This window comes from Lagenorhynchus albirostris, chromosome 9 (genome assembly GCF_949774975.1).
Source record: "Lagenorhynchus albirostris chromosome 9, mLagAlb1.1, whole genome shotgun sequence".
In the NCBI taxonomy this organism is placed as follows: Eukaryota; Metazoa; Chordata; class Mammalia; order Artiodactyla; family Delphinidae; genus Lagenorhynchus; species Lagenorhynchus albirostris.
In genome coordinates, this window is record NC_083103.1 from 69,737,150 (window position 1) to 69,758,909 (window position 21,760).

General features: G+C 49.4%; 1 protein-coding gene across 2 annotated transcripts; it reads right to left on the reverse strand.

Annotated features, from left to right (window-relative positions):
- Positions 1 to 9,064: 9,064 nt before the first annotated feature.
- Positions 9,065 to 20,919, reverse strand: GPR83 (G protein-coupled receptor 83). 2 transcript variants are annotated; one of them, XM_060157896.1, is made up of 4 exons: positions 20,454 to 20,919; positions 15,675 to 15,800; positions 13,200 to 13,333; positions 9,065 to 9,689 (listed from the first exon to the last, which is right to left on the reverse strand). In XM_060157896.1, exons 1-4 carry the CDS (start codon positions 20,817 to 20,819, stop codon positions 9,065 to 9,067), a joined length of 1,251 nt encoding a protein of 416 aa, XP_060013879.1. In that variant the 5' UTR covers positions 20,820 to 20,919. The 2 variants fall into 2 exon arrangements, with proteins under 2 accessions (XP_060013879.1, XP_060013880.1); XM_060157897.1 differs by lacking the exon at positions 15,675 to 15,800.
- Between the last annotated feature and the right edge of the window lie 841 nt (positions 20,920 to 21,760).

A 21,760-nucleotide genomic window follows, 5' to 3' on the forward strand; every position in this document is an offset into this window, starting at 1 on the left:
TATCTCTTTGAAACCCTGCTTTCAATTCTTTTGGGTATATAACGAGAAGTGGAATTGCTGGATCATATGGCATTCTATTTTTAATTTTTTGAGGAATTGCCATACTGTTTTCCACAACAGCTGTTCCATTTTACATTCCCACCAACCATGTCCAACGGTTACAATATCCCCACATTCTCACCAACACTGTTTTTCGTTTTGTTTTGTTTGATAGTAGCCATCCTAATGGGTGTGCAGTGGTATCTCTTTGTGATTTTGATTTGCATTTCCCTCATGATAAATGATGTTGAAAATCTTTTCATATGCTTTTTGGCCATTTGTACATCTTCTTTGGAGTAATGTCTATTCAAGTCCTTTGCCCATTTTTAAATTGGATTTTGTTGTTATTGTTGTGGTTGAGTTGTAGAAGTTCTTTGTATATTCTAGATATTAATGCCTTATCAAATATATGATTTGCAAGTATTTTTCCATTCTAAAGGTTGCCTTTTTACTCTGTTGTTTCCTTTGATACACAGAAATTTTTAATTTTGATATAGTCTAATTTATCTATTTTAACTTTTTTCATCTGTGCTTTTGGTGCCAAATCCAAGAAATCAATGCCAAATCCAATGCTGTGAAGATTTTTTCCCTATGTTTTCTTCTAAGAGTTTTATAGCTTTAGCTCTTTCGGTAATTGATCCATTTTGCATTGATTTTTGCATATTGTATGAGGAAAGGGTCCAACTTCTTTCTTTTGCATAGGGATATCCAGTTTTCTTAACACCATTTGTTGAAAAGACTCCTTTCCTTCTTCAGTCTTGGCACCCTGGTCGAAAATCGCTTGACCATATATGTGAGGGTTTATTCTATTCCACTGATCTATATGACTATCTTTATGCCAGTATCACAGTTTTTTTGATTTCTGTAACTTTATAATAAGTTTTAAAATCAGGAAGTGTGAGAGCTCCAAAACTGTTCTTATTTTTCAAGATAATTTTAGCTATTTGGAGTCTTGAGAATGGTTTTAATTGTTTGCTAGGTTTCTATTGTCTCTGGGCTCCATAGTGTCCTATGCCAAAAGAATTTGAGATATTATAAAGCATAAGTTAGAAAGGGTAAAGCAGAGACTGTGAGAGATGGTAATTTTTTTTTTTTTTTTTTTTTTTGCGGTACGCGGGCCTCTCACTGCTGTGGCCTCTCCCGTTGCGGAGCACAGGCTCCAGACGCGCAGGCTCAGCGGCCATGGCTCACGGGCCCAGCCGCTCCGTGGCATGTGGGAATCTTCCCGGACCGGGGCACGAACCTGTGTCCCCTGCATTGGCAGGCGGATTCTTAACCGCTGCGCCACCAGGGAAGTCCCGAGATGGTAATATTGAAGTGGATTTGGCAGGTGTGACCCATGCATTCACCCCTAAATATGTCCTCTGAGAGGGCCCAGACCTATCCTTGACATAGAGAAACACAACAGCCAGGGAAATGCAGGCATATGTAAAAGTGCTAGAGTGGATTTCTTCCATGCATCAGAAATGAATATGAGGATGCTTCCTGATTCCAGTGAGGTTCATGGGATTGGAGTCTGGGGTGGCAGAAGCCACGCAGTAGCACTCACTCTTAGTGGCACAGAAGGTATGGTTACTATAACAATCAGCAGGTTCAGCTCATTAATCAATTATCTGGCCCTTCTCCAAAGGGGCTTATGCAATGGCCAATGTACACATTTGGAGATAACTGGACACTGACTTTTTGGTCATATCAATTCTTAGAGATGAAAAAAGACATTGTGGTTCATAGATGAGAGTGGGGACTTGTGGAGGTCAGTGATAAATGGAATTGTGGCTTATGTCCCACTCATACCAGGTCCATGAGTTTATTCTGTGGCTAAATCCTGAGTTCCTAAGAAACAGTCAGAATACTTAGCAACTGGCAGAATCAACACACGAGGACAGTTACAGCGGTGTCAGTGGAAGCACCTGAAGCTCCTCCTTGCAGTGAAAATATCAGCTCAAAGCAATATCACCTCCCTGGGGGAATCACACAGGTTGGTGCCAATATTAAATACTTGACAGATGCAGAAGTAGTGGTTCTTTTGTTTTTTTAAAGAGACTTATTCTTTTTTAAACATTTAAAAAATTTTTGCCTGCTTTGGGTCTTCACTGCTGCACGCGGGCTTTCTCTAGTTGCAGCAAACAGGGGCTACTCTTCATTGCAGTGCTCGGGCTTCTCATTGCAGTGGCTTCTTCTTGTTGTGGAGCATGGGCTCTAGGTGCGTGGGCTTCAGTAGTTGGCACATGTGGGCTCAGTAGTTGTGGCACACGGGCTTAGTGGCTCTGCGGCATGTGGGATCTTCCCGGACCAGGGCTCGAACCCGTGTCCCCTGCACTGGCCGATGGATTCTTAATCAGTGCGCCACCAGGGAAGTCCCAGAAGTAGTGATTCTTATTAGAGTCTTTTGACTCACCTGTTTGGCCTCTACCTAAGGTAGGTAAACTTGGGTTGCATGCATAGAACTGGGAATCAGAAAAGCATCCAATTTCTCAGCAGAAGTGTAAGAAGGTAGGTGAGCAATGCTGGTCGGCAGAATAATGGCCTCCCAAGGACGTCTGTCTCCTAATCCCAGAACCTGTGAACATATTCAGGCAAAGGAGAATGAAGGTTGCAGATGGAATTGGGGTTGCTAATCAACTGACTTTAAGATGGGACAGTATCCTGTATTACTCAGGTGGACCCAGTGTCATCACAAGGGTCCTGAAAGTGGAGGGGAGGCACAGAAGAGATGGAGAAACGAAGCTAAAGGTCAGAGAGATGCCATGTTGCTGCCTTTGAAGCTGGAGGAAAGGGGCCATGAGCCCAGGAATATGGGTGGCCTCTGGAGGCTGGAAAAGGTAAGGAAACGGATCAGACCCGGAGCCTACAGAAAGGAATGCAGCCATGCTGACGCCTTAATTTCAGCCCCATGAGACCTGTGTCAGACTTCTGACTTACCCACGGAAGTGTAAGATAATACGCTTGTGCTGTTTAACCCACTAAGGCGGTCATAATTTGTCATGGCAGCAACAGAAAACTAATAAAAATGCCTTCAAAATTCCGAGAGAAAGTGATTTTCAATCTATTACCCTATATTCAGTCAGATGCAGTTCTAATTACATGTGAATTAAAAACATCTCGGGACATACAAATGTCTCAAAAGAAATTTTTCTTTTCTTGGGCAATGGCCGGAAGATGTGCTCTTCCAAAGGATTAAACGAAGAAAGAGGAAGAAATGGATCTAGGAAATTGGAACATCTAACCACTAGGGAGAGGAGAAGAGGAGTCCTGGGAAAGCAGGTCCTCTGTTGCCATAGAGATATGTAAACAGAGATCAGCTAGCCAAGGAGAAGAAGCTCAGATGGCCCAGGAGGCGTGGGAGAGGGGTACTGGCAGACCAGGATGTGTGTGGTCACCTCACAAAGGGGTTTTAACTATTTTGAAAAATTGGGACAGAAGTAGTGATTGTGATATAGAAAATGAAAGCAAAGAAATAGAGGCAAGTTTTAAATCCAAAAAAAAAGATTGTTTTTAAAAAAGAAATATAATTGTCATATCCTACTTGTCTCAGCTGTGAACTCCATTTGCATATTCTAATAATACAAATACAGATGTAACTAGATTGGAAGGATGCAGGGAAGAAAAGTGAAGCCTTGGACCTCTAGGTTCCATTCCTGTTGGCTTACTGCTTGTTTGTGTATAGACTGCAGAGGCGCAGGATTGGATGAATTATAATCCTCGGCTTGTGGCACACGCTTAATGTTGGTCCATCTGCTTTTAGCTATTTGGTTAGTGATGCGATTCATGATTTTTAATCAGGTAGTAAGAACCCACTGCCCAACACGAAAGCTAGAACCTTGACAATTATTTACAGCCAAGTGGTTCTGTAACAGGGAAAAGCCACATCGGACTACATGTTGGATCTGTTTCTTTTGCTTTAACCTTTGCTTCCCGTTGCTTTTGTTCACTAAAAGGATACTGTCTGTACATAATGGCCTGCCTCAGGGAACGCTGCCCCTCTGCCTGAAGGTCAAACCAAAGTGCCTTTGTTCAGGAAAACATCCCCACCCTGTTCCACCTGTGGATGGCTGCAAGAAAGAAGAAATTAACACATCCCCTCCCGGAGGCTGGCCATTCCAGGGGATCTTTGCAAAAAGTATGGCCTTTTTACTTTACTTCCTCATCTCCTCCCCCTCTCTGTGCTATAAAAGAAGTTGGCATCCAAATCCCGATAAGATGGTTATTTTGAGACTTTAGTCCCGCCATCTTTCCAAATAAAGCCGTATTCCTTGCCTCAGCACCTTGTCTCCCGATTCATCGGTCTGTTGTGCGGCGAGCAGAGAGCGCTTGGACGCGGTAACAGTTCCCATCGCCCTACGTGCCAACCCCTACCCCTTCTCCACATGACGTAATCAACATCCTGAACCCTGTGTTCATGATTCTTTTGCCTTCCTCATATTGACGCTGAGCAACTTAAATTCATGACCAGTCTGAGGACAGGGTCCCTGCTAGGTTAAAAACAGGAGGCCAGGAGGAGCTGTTAACATCAAGCACTTTGTCACCATGAAGCAGCAAATAGCTTATTCTCAGCAAGAGAGGCTCTAAAACCTGAACCCCAGGGCTTTCTCGCATTAAATATCACTGGTTATTCTTTTCCCCAAATGCCTCCAGCATTGCATGTATTGTATTCGTTCTTTCCCTAACTACGCCTTGAAAGGAGAGAGAATGGCAGGGGCGAGGCACCGGGGTGAGGGTGTGGGGAGTGTACACAGAGATGCCAAAGCAAGATGCTGACGACCTGATCCCACAGCACTGGGAGCATCTTCTACTGTCTTTGGGCAGCACTCTGGGACAAGCATGTTTCCCCAGTGGATGCTGCAAGACCACCAGGCTTTCCTGGCCCCAGGCACTCTGGCATAGCTTCCCTAGGGCCCTGGAGGCACATCCCAACCAGCTCGGAGCAGTGAGGTTTAGCCAAGTTCTGCCTGTGCTGTCTGGGGACCCTGAGGCCCTGGCCAGCTGTGAGACAGCCGTGAACCTTGGCAACCTGACATAGTTGGTCAAGCAGGGCACTGGCCACTCAGGCATCGCTAACAGCTTGTTGGGAAGACGCTTCTAGCCAGAGGTGAGCCCACAAGGCAGCATGAGATTCTACTTGTTCTAGAAGCATGGATTCACTGACCATGGAGCTGCGAGGGGCCCTGGAACCCATGTAGTCAAGCATTTCCCTAAGCACGTAACTCAAGCACTGGTTTGGGGACAGTTAACAGGTTTTACCTCCAAAAGTGCCCCATAATCGAGGAAATTCATAGAACATCAGATTAAAAACAAATTAAGGTTCTTTCCTACAAGGCTTCTCAGAACCTAATCTCAAGATTAGGCTTTGGGATCTTTACCTGAGCCTCAGTTTCCTCATCTGCAGTATAGAAATAATAACGCTTACCTTGGAGAAATACTGAGGGAGAATGAGCTCACGGACTCAGAGACATTTAGCAGTGTCTCACGTAGGAGATGTCAGCAAATCCTAGTTCCCCTCTTTTCTCCGTCTCCTTTCATTTTCTTTCAAATGTTCCCCTAGGCACAGTAAATTCCCTACTGTGTAATTATTTAACATTGATTTCCTGGGCTCTGGAGGGCATCGGGGTAATTATGTATGCAGTGGAGGTGTTACCGAATCAGGTCTGTCTGCTCACCACTCAAAAGTCAATATGAGGGCTTCCCTGGTGGCGCAGTGGTTGAGAGTCCGCCTGCTGATGCAGGGGACACGGGTTCGTGCCCCGGTCCGGGAAGATCCCACATGCCGCGGAGCAGCTGGGCCCGTGAGCCATGGCCGCTGAGCCTGCGCGTCCGGAGCCTGTGCTCCACAACGGGAGAGGCCACAGCAGTGAGAAGCCCGCGTACCGCCAAAAAAAAAAAAAAAGTCAATATGAGAGAGAGAGAGAGGGAGAGAGACAACTGTTGGTAGAAAGGAAAGATGCTTTTAATCAGAATGCCGGCAATCTGGGGAGATGGTACACTCAGTGTCCCCAGAAACCACCTCCAAAGACTCTGCTTGGCCATGAAAGATTTAAAGGGAAACAGGGAAGTAACCTCAGTTAATCATTGAGATAGGGGGTCAGAGTCGTGGACATTCCCCGCTGTGTGCGGGCTCATCAGCTCCTCCTGACCTTCCTCTAGATGTTATCCTGTTCACGAGATTACTGAAGGGGAAGCTAGGGAAGAGATCTGGTCATCTGTTACGTACTTGTTCTTCGTTTCTACTTCTTTGATCTACAAAAAGAACCCACACGTTAGGCAAGGTACTGTGTGATCAAAAGATGTGAAAGGTGTGCTTGGGCCAGAGATGAGCAGAGCATGCGGATGTCTGGTCTAAGAGTCAGTTACAAGATAGCTTTGCTAACGTGACAAGAAAAGGGGCTTCCTGTTGAGGGCGGTTTCCTGCAAAGAGCCGCTTATAGAGGCTCCTACCCAGCTTAGCTGGTCGGACAAGGGGAGCCCAGGTCCGGGGGGCAGAAACCCTGTGAACAGGAACGTGGTACCCACTGCACCCTGTGCGTGGGAGCGGCAGCTTCGCCTCCTCCCGAATCCCCAAGGAACAGCTGGAGTCCCGGCTTAAATCACTCAGCACAGATTCATTTCACAGATTTCACAAAAGAGGGGCCTCGGCAGCCAGCTCCGTGGAAGAAGGCACTCACCAGAGGTTTTCAACCCGCTCAGTGTTTGGGCTTTTGCGCAGCTGTGAAATGTAGAGGTGAGGGCCGAGGCTCTCCACGCTCTCTTCATCTAATCCTCGTGGATCCCCATTTGAAAGGTCAGCAGCTGTGGCCTAATCACAAATCCGGGAAGCACAGGCCACACACCCACTATGTATTTTATTGAGACGGGAGCAATTTACAGTCAAGTCCTCATGACAGCACAGTGGAAAGATTCCAGTTTTACACACGTCACAAACACGAATCACTTCTGCTCTGAGGCACACAGGGAACGTGGGGTGGGGGGAGACAGGGAGCTGACAGGAGACCCAGACTTAATGAGCCATCAGTGGGGAGGGTCTTCCACCAGAGAAGAGCCTTCTCTGGGACTTGGCAGAATTTCTAGATGCCCTCAGAGAGGAAGGAACAAAGTGAAGCCTTCCCCGTGATTTCAGAGCAGGACAAATTTTCTGTAACCCTGTCGCCTGTTCTCTTTCTGGTAAGAATTTCCATGGCAGCATTAAGAGACAATACACACAGGCCTGGGAGCCACTTGGTCTGAAAAAAAATCCACCTGGGGATCCCTATGGGCTTAAAAGGCTCTCTGTGTCCCATGAAAGTCACTTTTCTATCCACTGTTCAGAAGATTATTTTTTAAACTTTACGTCTTGAAAATTTTCAAACATCCTCGTAAATAGAGAGAATAGGATAATGAACCCCCATGGTTCCTTACAGAGAAGCAGATGATATGACCAAGTTCAGGTTCAATTAACAGCCAAGAGACCTAAGTGAACCTTAGACAAACCCCGTCTCCCTGAGCCTCAGTTTCCCTCTTAGCTCCATGACCATGCTTTGCTTTCAGGACCTCTCTGGTGCTGGAAAGAAACCTCAAACCAGTGTGAGAGCGGCAGTTGTTTAGGGCTGGTGAAGGAAGCTCTCTCCTGCCTGATGCGTCTTTCTGCTGGATGACACGGTGAGTCACTCAGGGCCAGATGGAAGGTGATGAAAACACTCATTGTCTCTGGAATGAGATTTCTCTGGCAAGTTGAGTCACTAAGGACCATCACGATGCCATAGGGTTTGATAAGTGACACGTGAGACAGTGATGTTGACAGTGAGTCGTCTTATGAGAACTGGCGTGAAGAAGCCTTATTATTCAGATGACATGGAGGAGAAATGGCCTGACCAGACAGCTTGGGAGGATGAGGTGTCTAAGCACGGGTATTTCCAGCATGTTGGAAAGCCTGCTCCCTCATCTCCTGCAAAAGCAGGGCAGTATTTCACCACCTCTTGTTCTGTGTGCTTGCAGGAGAGGAGGAATTATGCCTCCTGGATGAGTTTTATTCCCGGTTCATCACAATGGCCACCCTCCGAGGAGAGGTCCTTCAGCCGGGCCCTTGCCACCACTGGCTGCGGGACGAAGGCAGTCTGTCCGCTCTGGGACGGTGTTCCCCTTGGGCTCTTCTCACACCTCATCTTCGAAATCTTCTGGTGGACACTATTCCCGGGAGAGGGGTTCAGGAGTTCTCGGCTATGCCCAGTTTCTTGCTTACTTCTAAATGGAGGAGTGTAATTCAGCATGAAATGAAAATCATAGACACACACACACACACACACACACATACACGAAAAGAAGCTGCAAAGAAAGCCACAGTATTTTGACAGAACTTATCAGAAGTTGGAGGGAGAAGGGGGTGATTTTTATTTTCTTCTTCGTGCTTCTCTGAATGTTCCAAAGTTTCCATAATAGTGTTTCTTTGTTTTAAGGAAACTCAGTAATTCCTCTTTATATTAAGGAACCCAGTCGCGGTCTTTTCTTGTCACGTGTTGGGCCGCCACAGAACAGGGACTCAGCCAGCTCCAGCGACTTCAGAAAGCGAGGCATACACACCTCCACGCCGGCTCTGGTTCACTGACCTTTCACTGGCCGACGGGCCTTTCTCAAGCACAGCTGTGCATCTGGGTCAGCCACTCCGCACGTCTGACTCCAGGGTCCTTCTTGGGTGCTCAGTGGTGGGAGGGCTGTAAGGCAGCTGCCTGACAGGTGTAGGCAGTTGACCGACTCAGCCCCCATGGGGGCTGAAGCCGTCCTGGGTCCCCTGGCTCAGGGTACCAGCATGTCTCAGACAGGAGTTCACAAACACGTGTCAAGCTGGGTGCTGTCTTTTCGTTTTCCCATCTATCGGGTCGAGGAGCCTGGGCAGCGTTGCCTAGGCACCCAAACGTCCTTGGGCTTCTTCAGGAACTGCTTCCAGCATGTGAAGGGGTGGGAGGACAGGCTGTTTTCCAGGCTTTGTCCTCCCTCAGGCCCTTTCCCAGCCTCATCTGGAGACAGAGCCCTGCCCCCCGCCCCTTCCCGCTCTCCTCCTCTAGGTCACTGCCACGACAGGCTCCACGGACGACAGGTCTGTCTTCCCAGACTGCAGCTGGGAGGACGGCAGGAGGCTGTTGGCTAGTGGAGCGCTGCGGCCGCTGCTTTTCTCTGTCCAGGCCACCCTGAAGGAGGGGACTGGGGAGGGTGGCCGCTCCTCCCGAGGCTTGGGCGACCTCTGGCACATGCGCAGTAATGCCTTCAGCGCGACCCTGAAGTTCTCGTTGAGCCAGCAGTAGATGAAGGGGTTGTAACAGGTGCTGCTCATGGCGATCCAGTGGAAGGCAAAGTAGAGGGCATTACTGGTGTGGATGACCTTGCTGGACAGGAGGAGGACGTAGCAGTTGAGGGGGAACCAGCAGAGGGCAAACAGGACCACCACCAGCATCAGCATCTTGATGGTTTTCTTCTTCTTGCGTCGCAGGGCCAGGTATTGCTCCGTGGTCACATCCCCAATGGTGTTGCACAACCACAGCTTCTTGGCCACACGGGCGTAGGCCACGGAGATGAGGAGGAGGGGGAGAATGTAAAGCAGGATGAACGTGGCCAAGTCCAGGTACTTCCAGAAGAGGTCGGCTGGCTCAGGGAAGTCTGGCAGGCACAGGGAGCGGACAGTGTCCTCACTGGGGGCAGGGGAGAGAGAGACAGAGAGAGAGGGAGAGGGAGAGGGATAGAGAAGGAGGGTGTGAAATCAGCGTGGAAAAGCCCCATCCCAGCAACCACTGGCCTCTCCCTCCACTGGGCTCCTGGTACATCTGTCTGTTACGGCACATGTGATGAGCAGCCTAATTATCTGATTACATTTTCAGCTCTCCCACTAGGCTGGGCGTTCTACATAGGTCAGAAATACACCTAAATGTCCATCGACAAATGAATGGACAAAGAAGACGTGGTACATATATACAATGGAATATTACTTAGCCATAAAAAAATGAAATAATGGGCTTCCCTGGTGGCGCAGTGGTTGAGAGTCTGCCTGCGGATGCAGGGGACACAGGTTCGTGCCCTGGTCCGGGAGGATCCCACATGCCGCAAAGCGGCTGGGCCCGTGAGCCATGGCCGCTGAGCCTGCGTGTCCGGAGCCTGTGCTCCGCAACGGGAGAGGCCACAACAGTGAGAGGCCCGCATACCGCAAAAAAAAAAAACAAAACAGAAATAATGCCATTTGCAGCACGGATGGACCTAGAGATGATCATACTAAGTGAAGAAAGCCAGACAGAGAAAGACAAATATCATATGATATTGCTTTACACGTAGAATCTAAAAAAAAATGATACAAACGAACTTATATACAAAATAGAAATAGACCCGCAGACATAGAAAACGAACTTATGGTTACCAAAGGGGAAAGGTCGGGGGGGAGGGATAAACTGGGAGTTTGGGATTAATATATATACACACTACAATATATAAAATAATCAACAGGAATCTGAAAAAGAATTTATATATATATATATATACACACACACACACACACACACTCATATATATATATATATATATATATAACTGAATCACTTCGCTGTACACCTGAAACTAACACAACATTGTAAATCAACTGTACTTCAATTTTTAAAAAAGAGAAATACACCTAGATTACTCTGTGTCTTCTTTACTTTGTATTATTCCTAGCCCAGAATAGACACCCAATAAATATTTGTTCAATGAATGAATGCAACACTGGTGTTCCTAGTCTTAGAATTAACTCATCCTGGGAGCATGATTGATTCAGGAAATCTTGGAATTTCCCATTGTACTACCTACTCCCATTCCAGAGGGGATCCAAGGAATGGGGCAAAGAAATGCATCTTGAGAATGTGAGTGGCAATGCCTGAACTCATACACCTTCAGCCACTCAGACAAAAGGTACTTATTTTCTATGGAATGTACCCAGTCCTCTTGAAATTTTTTAGGGACATCTGTGTATGTTGGAAAACCCAGAGCTGATGGGTTAAGAATATGCAGATTATCATTTGCTGAATGAGGTGGCAGGGAGCTCCCTCAGCAGCTTCCTTCCACTTTGGGGAAGCGAAAACCCAGGGGCTGTTTTGATTGAAGGAGCAGTTTCAATACACTCACACAAAGGAAGTCACAAGACTATTACTTACATCCCAGAATGGGGGCACTATGAGCCAGGAGAAGGGCAGTCCTCCCTCCCAGGTCACAGGTGAGCAGGAGAGAGAGACCAGGGTAGCAAACATCTGTTACTTATAAGGTGGTTGGGGCAGAGGTCACTAATTTTTTCACAAGTGGTCATTTTAAAAGATGCCCCGATGGGCTTCCCTGGTGGCGCAGTGGTTGAGAATCCGCCTGCCAATGCAGGGGACACGGGTTCGAGCCCTGGTCTGGGAAGATCCCACATGCCGCGGAGCAACTAAGCCCGAGCGCCACAACTACTGAGCCTGCGCTCTAGAGCCCGCGAGTCACAACTACTGAGCCCGCGTGCCACGACTACTGAAGCCTGCGTGCCTAGAGCCCGTGCTCCGCAACAAGAGAAGCCACCTCAATGAGAAGCCCGCGCACCACAACGAAGACCCAACACAGCCAAATAAATAAATAAATAAAAATAATTAAAAGAAAAAAAAAGATGCCCCGGGAAAAGCAAGGCGGGAACTTGTGGCAGGAATCCTAAGCTCCGGTCTTTATCTAAATGTCCAGACTCTGGGTGCGAGCAGGGTTTTTGTACTGTAACATCTCTGAGCAGCAAGTCAAAATTGCTACTTTTTTTCCCATCATACCATGTAGCTTGTTGATGTTGTTATAGGTGCAGCTGGCCATCACTAGTGAAAGAAAGAAAACTCTCTTCGCTTTTGTTAGCAGAAAAAAGAAATAGCCTTCCATATATGAAGGCAGTTGGGGAGTCTGAATGCTGGGAAGGGGTGGGTATGTGATTCATTCGATAGCCTAGAATTCGGGGACAGAGACTTTATAAATTAGTTGAAATTGGCCTTCAGAGCTTGTTCTCTGGATCCCGCTATGTCACAGGAGTGTACGTAAACGTATGTCTCAGGTGAGGCAGCACATGGTAAGACCTGCCAGCAGTGCACCCCCTAGATCCCCTTTACTGGTCTGGAGCACCAGGCCCCCCGGCTCCGGCCCACCCGACAAGACACAGCTGTCAGCCGTGATCTTCTAGGGGCCTAGGACTACCCGAAGGCCACTGGAGATAATTTCCACAGATCCATTACGAGCCAGAAGTGGCCACGTATCTCCATTTCCCCCAGGAAGGCCTGGAATACAAAAGCCCAGCCCCCTTGGCTCAAAGCAGGCAAACTCTGTGTTAGCAGTCTGCTCCAGAGCTCCCCCTGCAAACCACACCCTCCCTTGGTCTCTCCCCATTTGCTGTCCAGCTTCTCCACTGCCTTACCCATTACCCCGGGAGCACTTTCTTAAAATTCCCAGGCACATGTACCTTCCTTTATCTCAGGATCTGTTTCTATGGAACTTCAGCTGAAACAACAATGAACTGATGAAGATCACTCTAAGCTCATTCATTCATTCAGTAACTACGTACAGAGAGCTCATGATGTGAGACAGTAATATAGACGCTAGGGACACCAAGATGGCAAAATCAGAAATGGCGCCAGCTCCCCCCAACCTCACAGTCTAACAGGGGAGATCACCTTTAACTGACCGGCAGCACACACGAGTGTTTAAGTTTCAAGACACTGAGTGCTTTCCATTCTGTGAGAGCACAGGACAAAGCATATGATAGGAGGGAGGTAGTGGGGAGGGGGGTAGAGCATCCTGCCTGAGACACTTAGAGATATACATGTTTGTAGGTTGTGGGAGAGAATTTAAACATCACCGTTTTAAACGGGGCCTGGGTGATTCTGAATCTCAGTCTGGGTTAGTACCTGTCCTCAGTGGCAGAAGCTGATTGCTATCGCCTTGACCTTACAGACAAAGGGACAGAGACTAAAGAGGAAGCTAAAAGTGTTGCGAGGAAAAGATGAGAAAAAGCAGAAAAAGTGCAGAGGATACGCACGGGCCCGGAAGCAACAGGATGGGAAGGAGACAGAGAACAGCTCAGCGCAGCAGGTACTGGTAACTCTGAGATTCAGAGGGGGCTCAGATTTCCCTCCGTCAAGGTTCTCCGGATCCCCAGGCTGTTCCCCACTAGTTTATCTCACCTGTACTTGAAGGTAAATAATTTCTGGCAGATAGCGTGTGGAAGTGAAAAGAAGGTCGCCATGGTCCAGATGACTGCGATGTAGATGACACCTTTTGTGATTGAGATCCGGGGTTTTAACGGATGCATGATGACCTGGAAGACAAGCAAACTGGGCATCACTGGCTGAAGACAGTTTGAAGCAACTAAGGAATACAGACGATGCAGCTCACTTGTCACAATGAGGCAGGTAGGTCCTACTTAGAGTCAAGCACCCCTTAACTCATTATCGAGCCCCTGAGCTGCACCACCACACTGTCCAGCCCACGGGGGTACAGAGAGGGTGTCATCTGGACTCAGAGACTCCAGGCAGTTCAAATGCCCCTTGCAGGACTTCCCTGGTGGCGCAGTGGTTAAGAATCTACCTGCCAATGCAGGGGATGCAGGTTTGAGCCCTGGTCTTGGAAGATCCCACGTGCCGCGGAGCAACGAAGCCCGTGCGCCACAACTACTGAGCCTGCACTCTAGAGCCTGCAAGCCACAACTACTGAGGCCGTGTGCTGCAACTACTGAAGCCCGCGCAACTAGAGCCCGTGTACCGTAACGAAGAGAAGCCCCCGCTCGCCGCAACTAGAGAAAGCCCGCACGCAGCAAGGAGGACCCAACGCAGCCAAAAATAAATTAATTAATTAATTTTTAAAAAATGCCTCTTGCAGGTCATGCGTGGCAGAAGCTGGGTGCAGTGAGAGGATGGGGGAGCAGTGAAGGGGGAGGTCTGTTCCCATGACACCCACAGCGAGACTGGCACAGGAGCAGCCGTGGCACCTCAGGATCTCACCTCATCTGCCCATGATTCCAGATCCTTTAAGTTACAAAGGGCTCCGAGGGGTCTGAAGGCGACACAGGTCGGGAGGAGACTCTCACCACTTATCATGGGAAGCTGCATTGCCCTTTATTTGGGGGTTCACCACATTGTCTCTGAAAGCCATTTCTAAAATTGCAGTGGGGCAATTTCAGCTTTCCCAAGCCCCAAATGAAACCATTGTTAGAGGCTTTGGGCTGAAAAGCATCTTGGAATTGATTGCTACTGTATGCCAATCAATTCTCCTAAAAGGTTTAAATAAAGACTTGGGAATTTAACAGCATCCTCATTTTAAGATTAGAATCATTATTCCTCTTTTTTTAAATTGAAGTATAGTTGACGTATAATGTATAAATTGCAGGTGTACAATATAGTGATTCACAATTTTAAAGGTTATACTCCATTTATAGTTATAAAATATTGGCTATATTCCCCATGTTGGACAACATATCCTTGTAGCTTATTTTACAATAAGCTATAGTTTGTACCTCTTAATCTCCTACCCCTATATTGCCCCTCCCCCATTCCCTCCCCACTAGTAACCACTGGTTTGTTCCCTGTATCTGTGGGTCTCCTTCTTTTTTGTGATATTCACTAGTTTGTTGTATTTTTTTAGATTCCACATATCAGTGGTAGCACACAGTATTTGTCTTTCTCCGGCTGATTTATTTCACTTAGTATAATGCCTTCCAAATCCATCCATGGCAAATTTTCATTCTTTTTTATGGCTGAGTAGTATTCCATTATACATATATACCACATCTTCTTTATCTATTCATCTGTTGATGAACACTTTTAGCTTGCAAGATTAGAATCATTATTTCTTAAAAAAGCCATTTGGGGATAGGTGAGTCGGGTCAGAAAGAGAGGTCATAAAGAGCTACCATTGTCTCAGGATGCCATCCCAGGACACACTGGACATTCTGCTGTGTCCTCCCAAAGTCTTCTCCCAATTTTGTAAGGTTTTATGGGAGGAATGGACTAGGCTTTAGAAGCTGCCCAGCACATCTCCGTTCTGGACTTTGCCATCCTTGCCCCTCACACGCCATCGTGGTTCAGGTTGATAAAGGGAGTAGAAGCCTCAGTCAGAGGCCATGGGCACCCTCAGGTCCTTTCCAGCTCCCCTCACCATATCGACCCATGTGAATCCGATGGAGCAGGACAGTGAGCTGGGCCTCCCTACCCCACCCGACACCTGCCCCTGCCACCTGCCCGTCCCCCTCCAGCCTGTTTATCTCTTCAACGACCTGGGTCCAGAAATATCCATCTCATATCCCAGCCAGGAGCCTTGCCTCGGACCTGCATTTGCCACTCTCTTTTCATCTGTGATTTTCCAGATCTGCTTTTCAATCCCCCCAAAACAAACTCGTTCATTTCTGACACACAAAATGCCAGCAGCGAGTCTTCACTGGAGCAACAAACGTGGAATAATGTTTTGCAGCCCGTAGCACAAAGGGAGCTATATGCCTATTTTAGCCCCACTTTAGGGGCTATATGCCTAATTTAATGCTCATAGCGGTCAATAAGAAGACAAATATGCTCACTGAAACATGGGCTAAAACACTGCCTTCAGCCCCCTGGAGAGCAAAGCCGGGGGGCGGGAAAGACAGGGCATCGGGGGGTGGGTGCCCTCACCTGGTGGCGGTCCATGGCGATGGCTGTCAGCGTCAGGGCTGAGACGTGCAGGGAACAGTACTGGGCGAAGCGGCTGACGTGGCACATGCCTTTCCCGAACACCCACGTGCTGTTCACAAAGCGGACCTGGAGACAAGCCCACAAAAGTCAGGAGACAGACAGGACTTGCCACTGACCCTCGCTCCCTGTGGTCTCTGAGGAGCATCCCACAGGAGCCTTCTCCCCCTCCTCCTTCTTCCTCTGTGCTGCTGGACTGTGGGTCACGCGTGCTTATCTCCAGCATGACTCATTCTCTATCATTCAGTTCAACAAACCCTGACCCTGCTGTTATGGCTGGGCCCTGTTCAGTGCCAGGACAGCGTGGGAAGGACATGGGCTCTGGAGTTAGATTTCCCACCTCTAATCTTTTCTGGCTGTGTGACCTTTGGCAAGGTAGGTAACCTCTCTGAACCTCAGTTTACTCATTTACAAAAAAAAAAAAAGGCTTAAAAATCTCTACCTTGTATCTTATTGTAGGGATCAACTTTAAAAAAAAAATGGCTACAGGGACTTCCCTGGTGGCGCAGTGGTCAAGAATCCGCCTGCCAATGCAGGGGACACGGGTTCGAGCCCTGGTCCAGGAAGATCCCACATGCCGCGGAGCAACTAAGCCTGTGCACCACAACTACTGAGCCTGCACTCTAGAGCCGGTGCTGTGCAACAAAGTGAAGCCACTGCATTGAGAAGCCTGCGCACAGCAACAAAGAGTAGCCCTGGCTCACCGCCAACTAGAGAAAGCCTGCGCGCAGCAACGAAGACTCAACGCAGCCAAAAGACAAAAAAACAAAACAAAACAAAAACTACTTAATAAAAAATAAGTAAATTAAAAATTAAAAAATAAAATAACTTTAAAAAGGCTACAAAGTGTGGAACACGTCTGGCAGATTGCTAGAAAGATATGATTAGAAATAGCATTTTTATGGTAATAGTAAAATTCATTTTAGGCTCATATGAGTTCAGACTCATGGAGGAGACACATCTGAAGAGTCACAACACAGCACGTGGGCTGTGCTCTGGAACCCTAGCTGAGCAGGCCTGCAACACGTCATCTGGAAAGGAGTCCCAGGGGCCTGCAGAGCTGGGAGCAGGGACCAGGGTCTGGGCAGGGAGAGAAGACAAGCTCCCAGGGCATGTGGGGTCCAGGGAGCAGACTTAGGCCTCACCCCACATCCTCCATGGCTATTTGCTCACTCACTCAGCTCCTGAGCTCCCGTGAGTAATGCCCTATGCCCAAGAGAGATCAGGCCTTGATTCTGATCAAGAAGCTTCCAATGTGGGCAGAGGAGGACTCGGGTATCTCAGATGCAAGACAGAAAGTAGTCAGTGCCCTACAGAAGGCCCAGACAAAGGGCCACCAGGTGGGGTGGGAGTGCGCTGAGGCAGAGAGAACGAGAGAAGACACCGAAAGAAATAGAGCAGGTCAGCTCGAAAGGAAGAATATTGCGTAGTGATTTACAGCAGAGTATTTGCTAGTGATAGCTGCCACCTTGGGCAAGGCACTTAGGCCCAATGAGCCTCATTTTCCTCATCTGTAAAATGGGGCTAACCCTTGTTCACATGATTGTTATGACACTCAAACACATGTAAGGCAGATAACACGGTAAAGCAGGTACGACAGTGCCTAGTACATAGCAAGTACTTAACACTATTAACTGCATTATTATAACATATTAGACATTTGAGATGAACGGTAAAGAATAGGTAGGATTTGCCCATGGGGAGATAAGAACAAAGGGCTTGGCACTAGGTCAGAAATCCCAGGACCTCTTTGGGGAACAAGGGTTGGAACTGTTTGGCTGGAATGTGTGGATGAGAGTCACGAGGGACAAGTCTGGTCTGATCATGAACCTGGGACAGCAGACCATGGACACTACTCTCTCTGGAATAGGCAGGGCGGAGCGGCCCAGAAACATGACAGAACAGGAAATCCTTAGCTACTCCTACTTCTCGCCTCCCACAATCAATGAATCACCAAAGCCGACCAGTGCTACCTCGAAGGGTTTCCAAATCCATCCCCCCTCTTCTTCAGTCCCAAGGCCGTGGCCCGAGTGGAATCCCCCATCATCTCTCACCTGGACCATGATAGCCTCCAGACGGCTTTCCTTGTCCTCTAGTCTGTCCCCCTGTAATTCAGCCTTCACGCTGCTGACAGCATTTTCTTAATCAAAATTCAGACGCCTGCTTAGAATCATCATGGCCTTCAAGAGATGGCCAGATGCCTTACGAGCACCCAGGCCCGCTCGCAGCCCTGCCCCGGCCTTCCCTTCTGGCCACCTCTGCTTCCCCCTGCCCTGCTGCCTCCTCCGCTGGCCTTCTTGCCTCCGCTGCTCCAGCTACAGTGAACCACTCAGCGTTCCCTCAACACACCGTGAATCTGGACACCCTTGCCTTTGTTCGCCCGGGTCCCTCTGTCTGCAATGAACGTTCATCTAGGCCTGGGAAATGCCTACTTATCCTGGCCCCTTCGAAATGCCACGTGCCCTGAAAAGTCTCCTTTGACCCTCTCGCGGGACCCTGGCAGGTCAAAGTAAACGATCACCTTCTCCAGGCTCCAGCACATTCTGTGTACGGCTCTGCCGTGGGAGTTGTGAATAACTGTTTGCTTTTCTCTCAATGACCAGACCTGGACTTCATGCCGACGTAGAGTGTAAAGTGGACAGAAAGGGAGACCAGGGAGGAAGGATATCGTCACCAACCAGCCCAAGGGCAGGACATCTTACCCCTTCAAGGAGCCTGGCTGAGGGCTTAGAAGACCCGCCCCTGGTTGCAAGAGCCTTGGAAGCTCTGACAGGAATTTGGATTGGGGTGGTTGCACGGGTCAGGTTGAAGGCCAAGCCGCTTTGGATCAACCGGGAGCGGGGGCTGGGTTCTCAGGACGCTGACATCTCCTCTCTTGCAGGACATCCTCCGGGTAGGGGCTGTCAGCTCTCAGCCGCAGCCTGGCCTCCCTCCCCACCTGCCCTGTGTCTGCCGCAGATCCAGCCATACATCCTGTTCTGGGCAGCAGCATAGGGCCATGCCCTGGGGCTTCCCAGTTCCCATCCTGGGTGGCGCAGTCCAACCCCAGCACTGCAGATTGTCAAGTCAGAAGCTACGGGGGATCCAGGAGGAGCCAGAGATGCATTGTCCTGTGCTTTAAGGCAGCAGGGGGAGAGCGTGTGTGTATGGGGGGGGGCGGTGGGGGGGTATCTGGAAGTCCCTTCGTCCTTGGCTAGTCAGAACATCCTGAGTGACCAGGAATCTGTTAAATGTAGGCAGGAAGGAGAGCAGGAGAAGTCCATGGTTTGGATTAGTGGTCCAAGGGTGCCCTGCCTGCTAGGTCCCAGGTGAGTGGCTTAGTGGACAGACCTCCGGCTGCACTTGAGACAGGGGAAGTAATTCTCATCCTGGTTCTGCCAATTACTAGCCAAATGACCTTGGACAAGGCATTGAACCTCTCTGTGCCTTAGTTTCCTTATCTGCAAAATGTGAGTGAAGTTCTCATAAGTGAGGACGAGAGAAAATGTAGTTTTTAAACATAAGGGTTGGAAGGACATTCACAGGTGGATAGGCTTGTGGGAGTTCACCCTCTTCTTTTTGCTTGTCTGTTATTTCTGGTCAAGTGTGTGGTGTGTGTGTGTAAGAAAGAGAAAGAGAGAGAGAGAAAGAGATATGAACAGATATGGTTTGGTAGGAACTCAAGTATCAAAAAGACTATTCCAGAAATTGGAAAAATGTAACTCATGCTGCAGAAATACAAGGTGTAACTGTCACGATGATTACTTGGTCATAGCCCTCCCAGTCTCAATCATCTCAATCATGAGCATCACAGTCCCAAGTCACGGAGGGAGAGAAGTGACACCCCTAAGGCCCAGCAGTCAGGGCTCGGTGGAGGTCATGGGAGCGAGAAGGGGGGCTCACCCACCACCCCTGTGTGAATGCCCCCAGCTCTGGGGCCCAAGCCCACCTAACCCTCATCTCTTCCACAACACAGTCTTCACACACAGACTTTGCCGTCAAACCACAGAAAGCAAATGCAATTTAAATAAGTGGTTTAGGAAAATTCACTCATGGTTCCATTAACAACTAGCAACGGTTTGATATTTCAGCTTGGTGCAAAGCAGCATCCCATGCTGGGGCATTTAATGGGCTGTACTCCGGCTGGGAGGCGGGGTGGTGGGGGGTAATTGACCTAACAATCTATGCTGGAATTTCAAGGGGCTTTGATTTACTGCACCATCGTCAAGCAGATTCATGCTCAGTGACACTGAACAGGAAATGGTCATTTGTTCACAGCTGGCTGCAGACACTCGATTCATTGACCCCAATGCCATGAGCTGCAGAAGCGCTGGCTTAGAAGATGATGAGAGACAGAGACAGAGAAAGACAGAGTCGCAGAGAGGAAAAAAAAGATGAAGACACCGAGAGAGAGAAGAGAGACAGACCCCCGAGAGACAGGCAGAAAGACAAACAAAGAATGACAGAGACAGACACACTAAGAGACAGACCAACAGAGGAGAGTGTTGAGAGATGAGAAATGAGAGATGAGAGGGCAAGAGAGAGGAGACTAAGAAAGATGAAGACAGGAATACAGGCAGAAGAGGGGGACCGGCAGGGAAATGAGGAGAGAAATCGGGTGGAGAGAGGGAGAGGGACGCAGAGAGAGACAGAAACGGAAATAAGAGAGACATCGAGACAGCAAGAGAGAGGAGGACAGAGAGAGGAGAGAGCGGAGCGCCAGCCCAGCCCTCGCGGTCTCACCAAAGTGAAGGGGGTGTTGAGGAGCGTGATCATTATGTCGGCGACGGCCAGGTTGACGATGAAGAGGCTGGTGGCCGAGTGCATCCGCTGGTTCTTGAAGATGACATGACAGACCAGGACGTTGCCAAAGAGAGAGAAGATGATGATGAAGGAGTAAGCCGTGATGAGCAGGGCTTTCACCGTGGGGTTCTGGGACTCGGCTCCGTAGCGCCTCCGGCCCACGAAGTTCTGCCAGTCGGAGAAGGTATAGTTGTTCCAGGAGAAGAAGTGCGAGGCGTTGGGCCCCACCAGGGCCGCCTCCGGGCTCTGCTCGTCCGCGGCTCGCGCCACTGCGAGGAGGAAGAGCAGCACGCACCAAGGGATCATCTTTGCAGAAGCCTCCGCGCCCGGGACGGGACGGGGCGGGCGGGACGTCCCGCCAGGCCGCGCACGTGCGCTCGGGCGCGGGGAGAGGAGCGCGCGGGGCTGTGTGCGCAGGGACTCCCGGCCTCGCAGCGCCCGGCCGGCGCCCACTCCCCGCCGGCCTCTCGCCCGCGATCGGCGCGCTCCGGGCCGCCGGCCGCACTTTTGTGTCTCCGCTGCGCCACCCGGCTGCGGGCGTGCGAGTGCCTCTGCCTATCGGGCGGCGCGGCGTCTCTCCGGGCGACCGTGACGCGCTCCGGCTCGGCGGGCTTCCCCACCCCCGGCCCCAGCCTGCTCTCGCTCTAGAAATAAAACTCCAGCCAGGCGTCAAGGCTGTTTCCCTAAAAACACTCATCCGCCTGCTTTCTGCTTGAGCCTCGCCATCGGAAAGGGAGCCGGCGGAAGGCGCCCCGGGGCGGTTGGGGTTTCGGGGGGCGCGCGGCAGGGACTGGGGCCTCCCCGCTCCAGGCAACCCCTTGTTCCGCGCGGGGAGACTCTGGTCCAGTCTGAGCGTCAGGCTTGGCAGGTTTCAGGTTGAGGTGGGTCACTGGGGCCTGGCAGTTCTGGCACAAGGTGAACAAGGCAATCGATGTAGGCTTTCTCCAAGCGCCTTCAGTGATCAGACTTCAGATGTCCTGGGAGGCTGGCCAGGTTTTGTTTCCTTCCCTTCACTAAGACTCAATATGTGTGTGTGTTGCGGGGGTGGGGTGGGGGCTTAGTGTTTCAAGGAAACACTTCAAAGCAGTTCTCCTGACGTGATCCAGGAATCAAAGGAGATCAGTAGCTCTGTGCCCACTTCCTGGGTACCTGAGTTTTCTGCCCTGGGAGTTTTTCAAGCTGTATCTGTAAGGGATGATACCCATGTTGTTTTCTGTTCCCCACCTGCTCCTCCAGGAAATCTTGAT

Coding starts and splice junctions, on each gene's coding strand:
- GPR83 (XM_060157896.1), bottom strand. CDS start 20,819: ATGATCCCTTGGTGCGTGCTGCTCTTCCTCCTCGCAGTGGCGCGAGCC. Junction 13,334..15,674: donor TCGCCATGGACCGCCACCAG/GTGAGGGCACCC, acceptor CTTGTCTTCCAG/GTCATCATGCATCCGTTAAA. Junction 9,690..13,199: donor TTATTTACCTTCAAGTACAG/GTGAGATAAACT, acceptor CCCTGCCCCCAG/TGAGGACACTGTCCGCTCCC.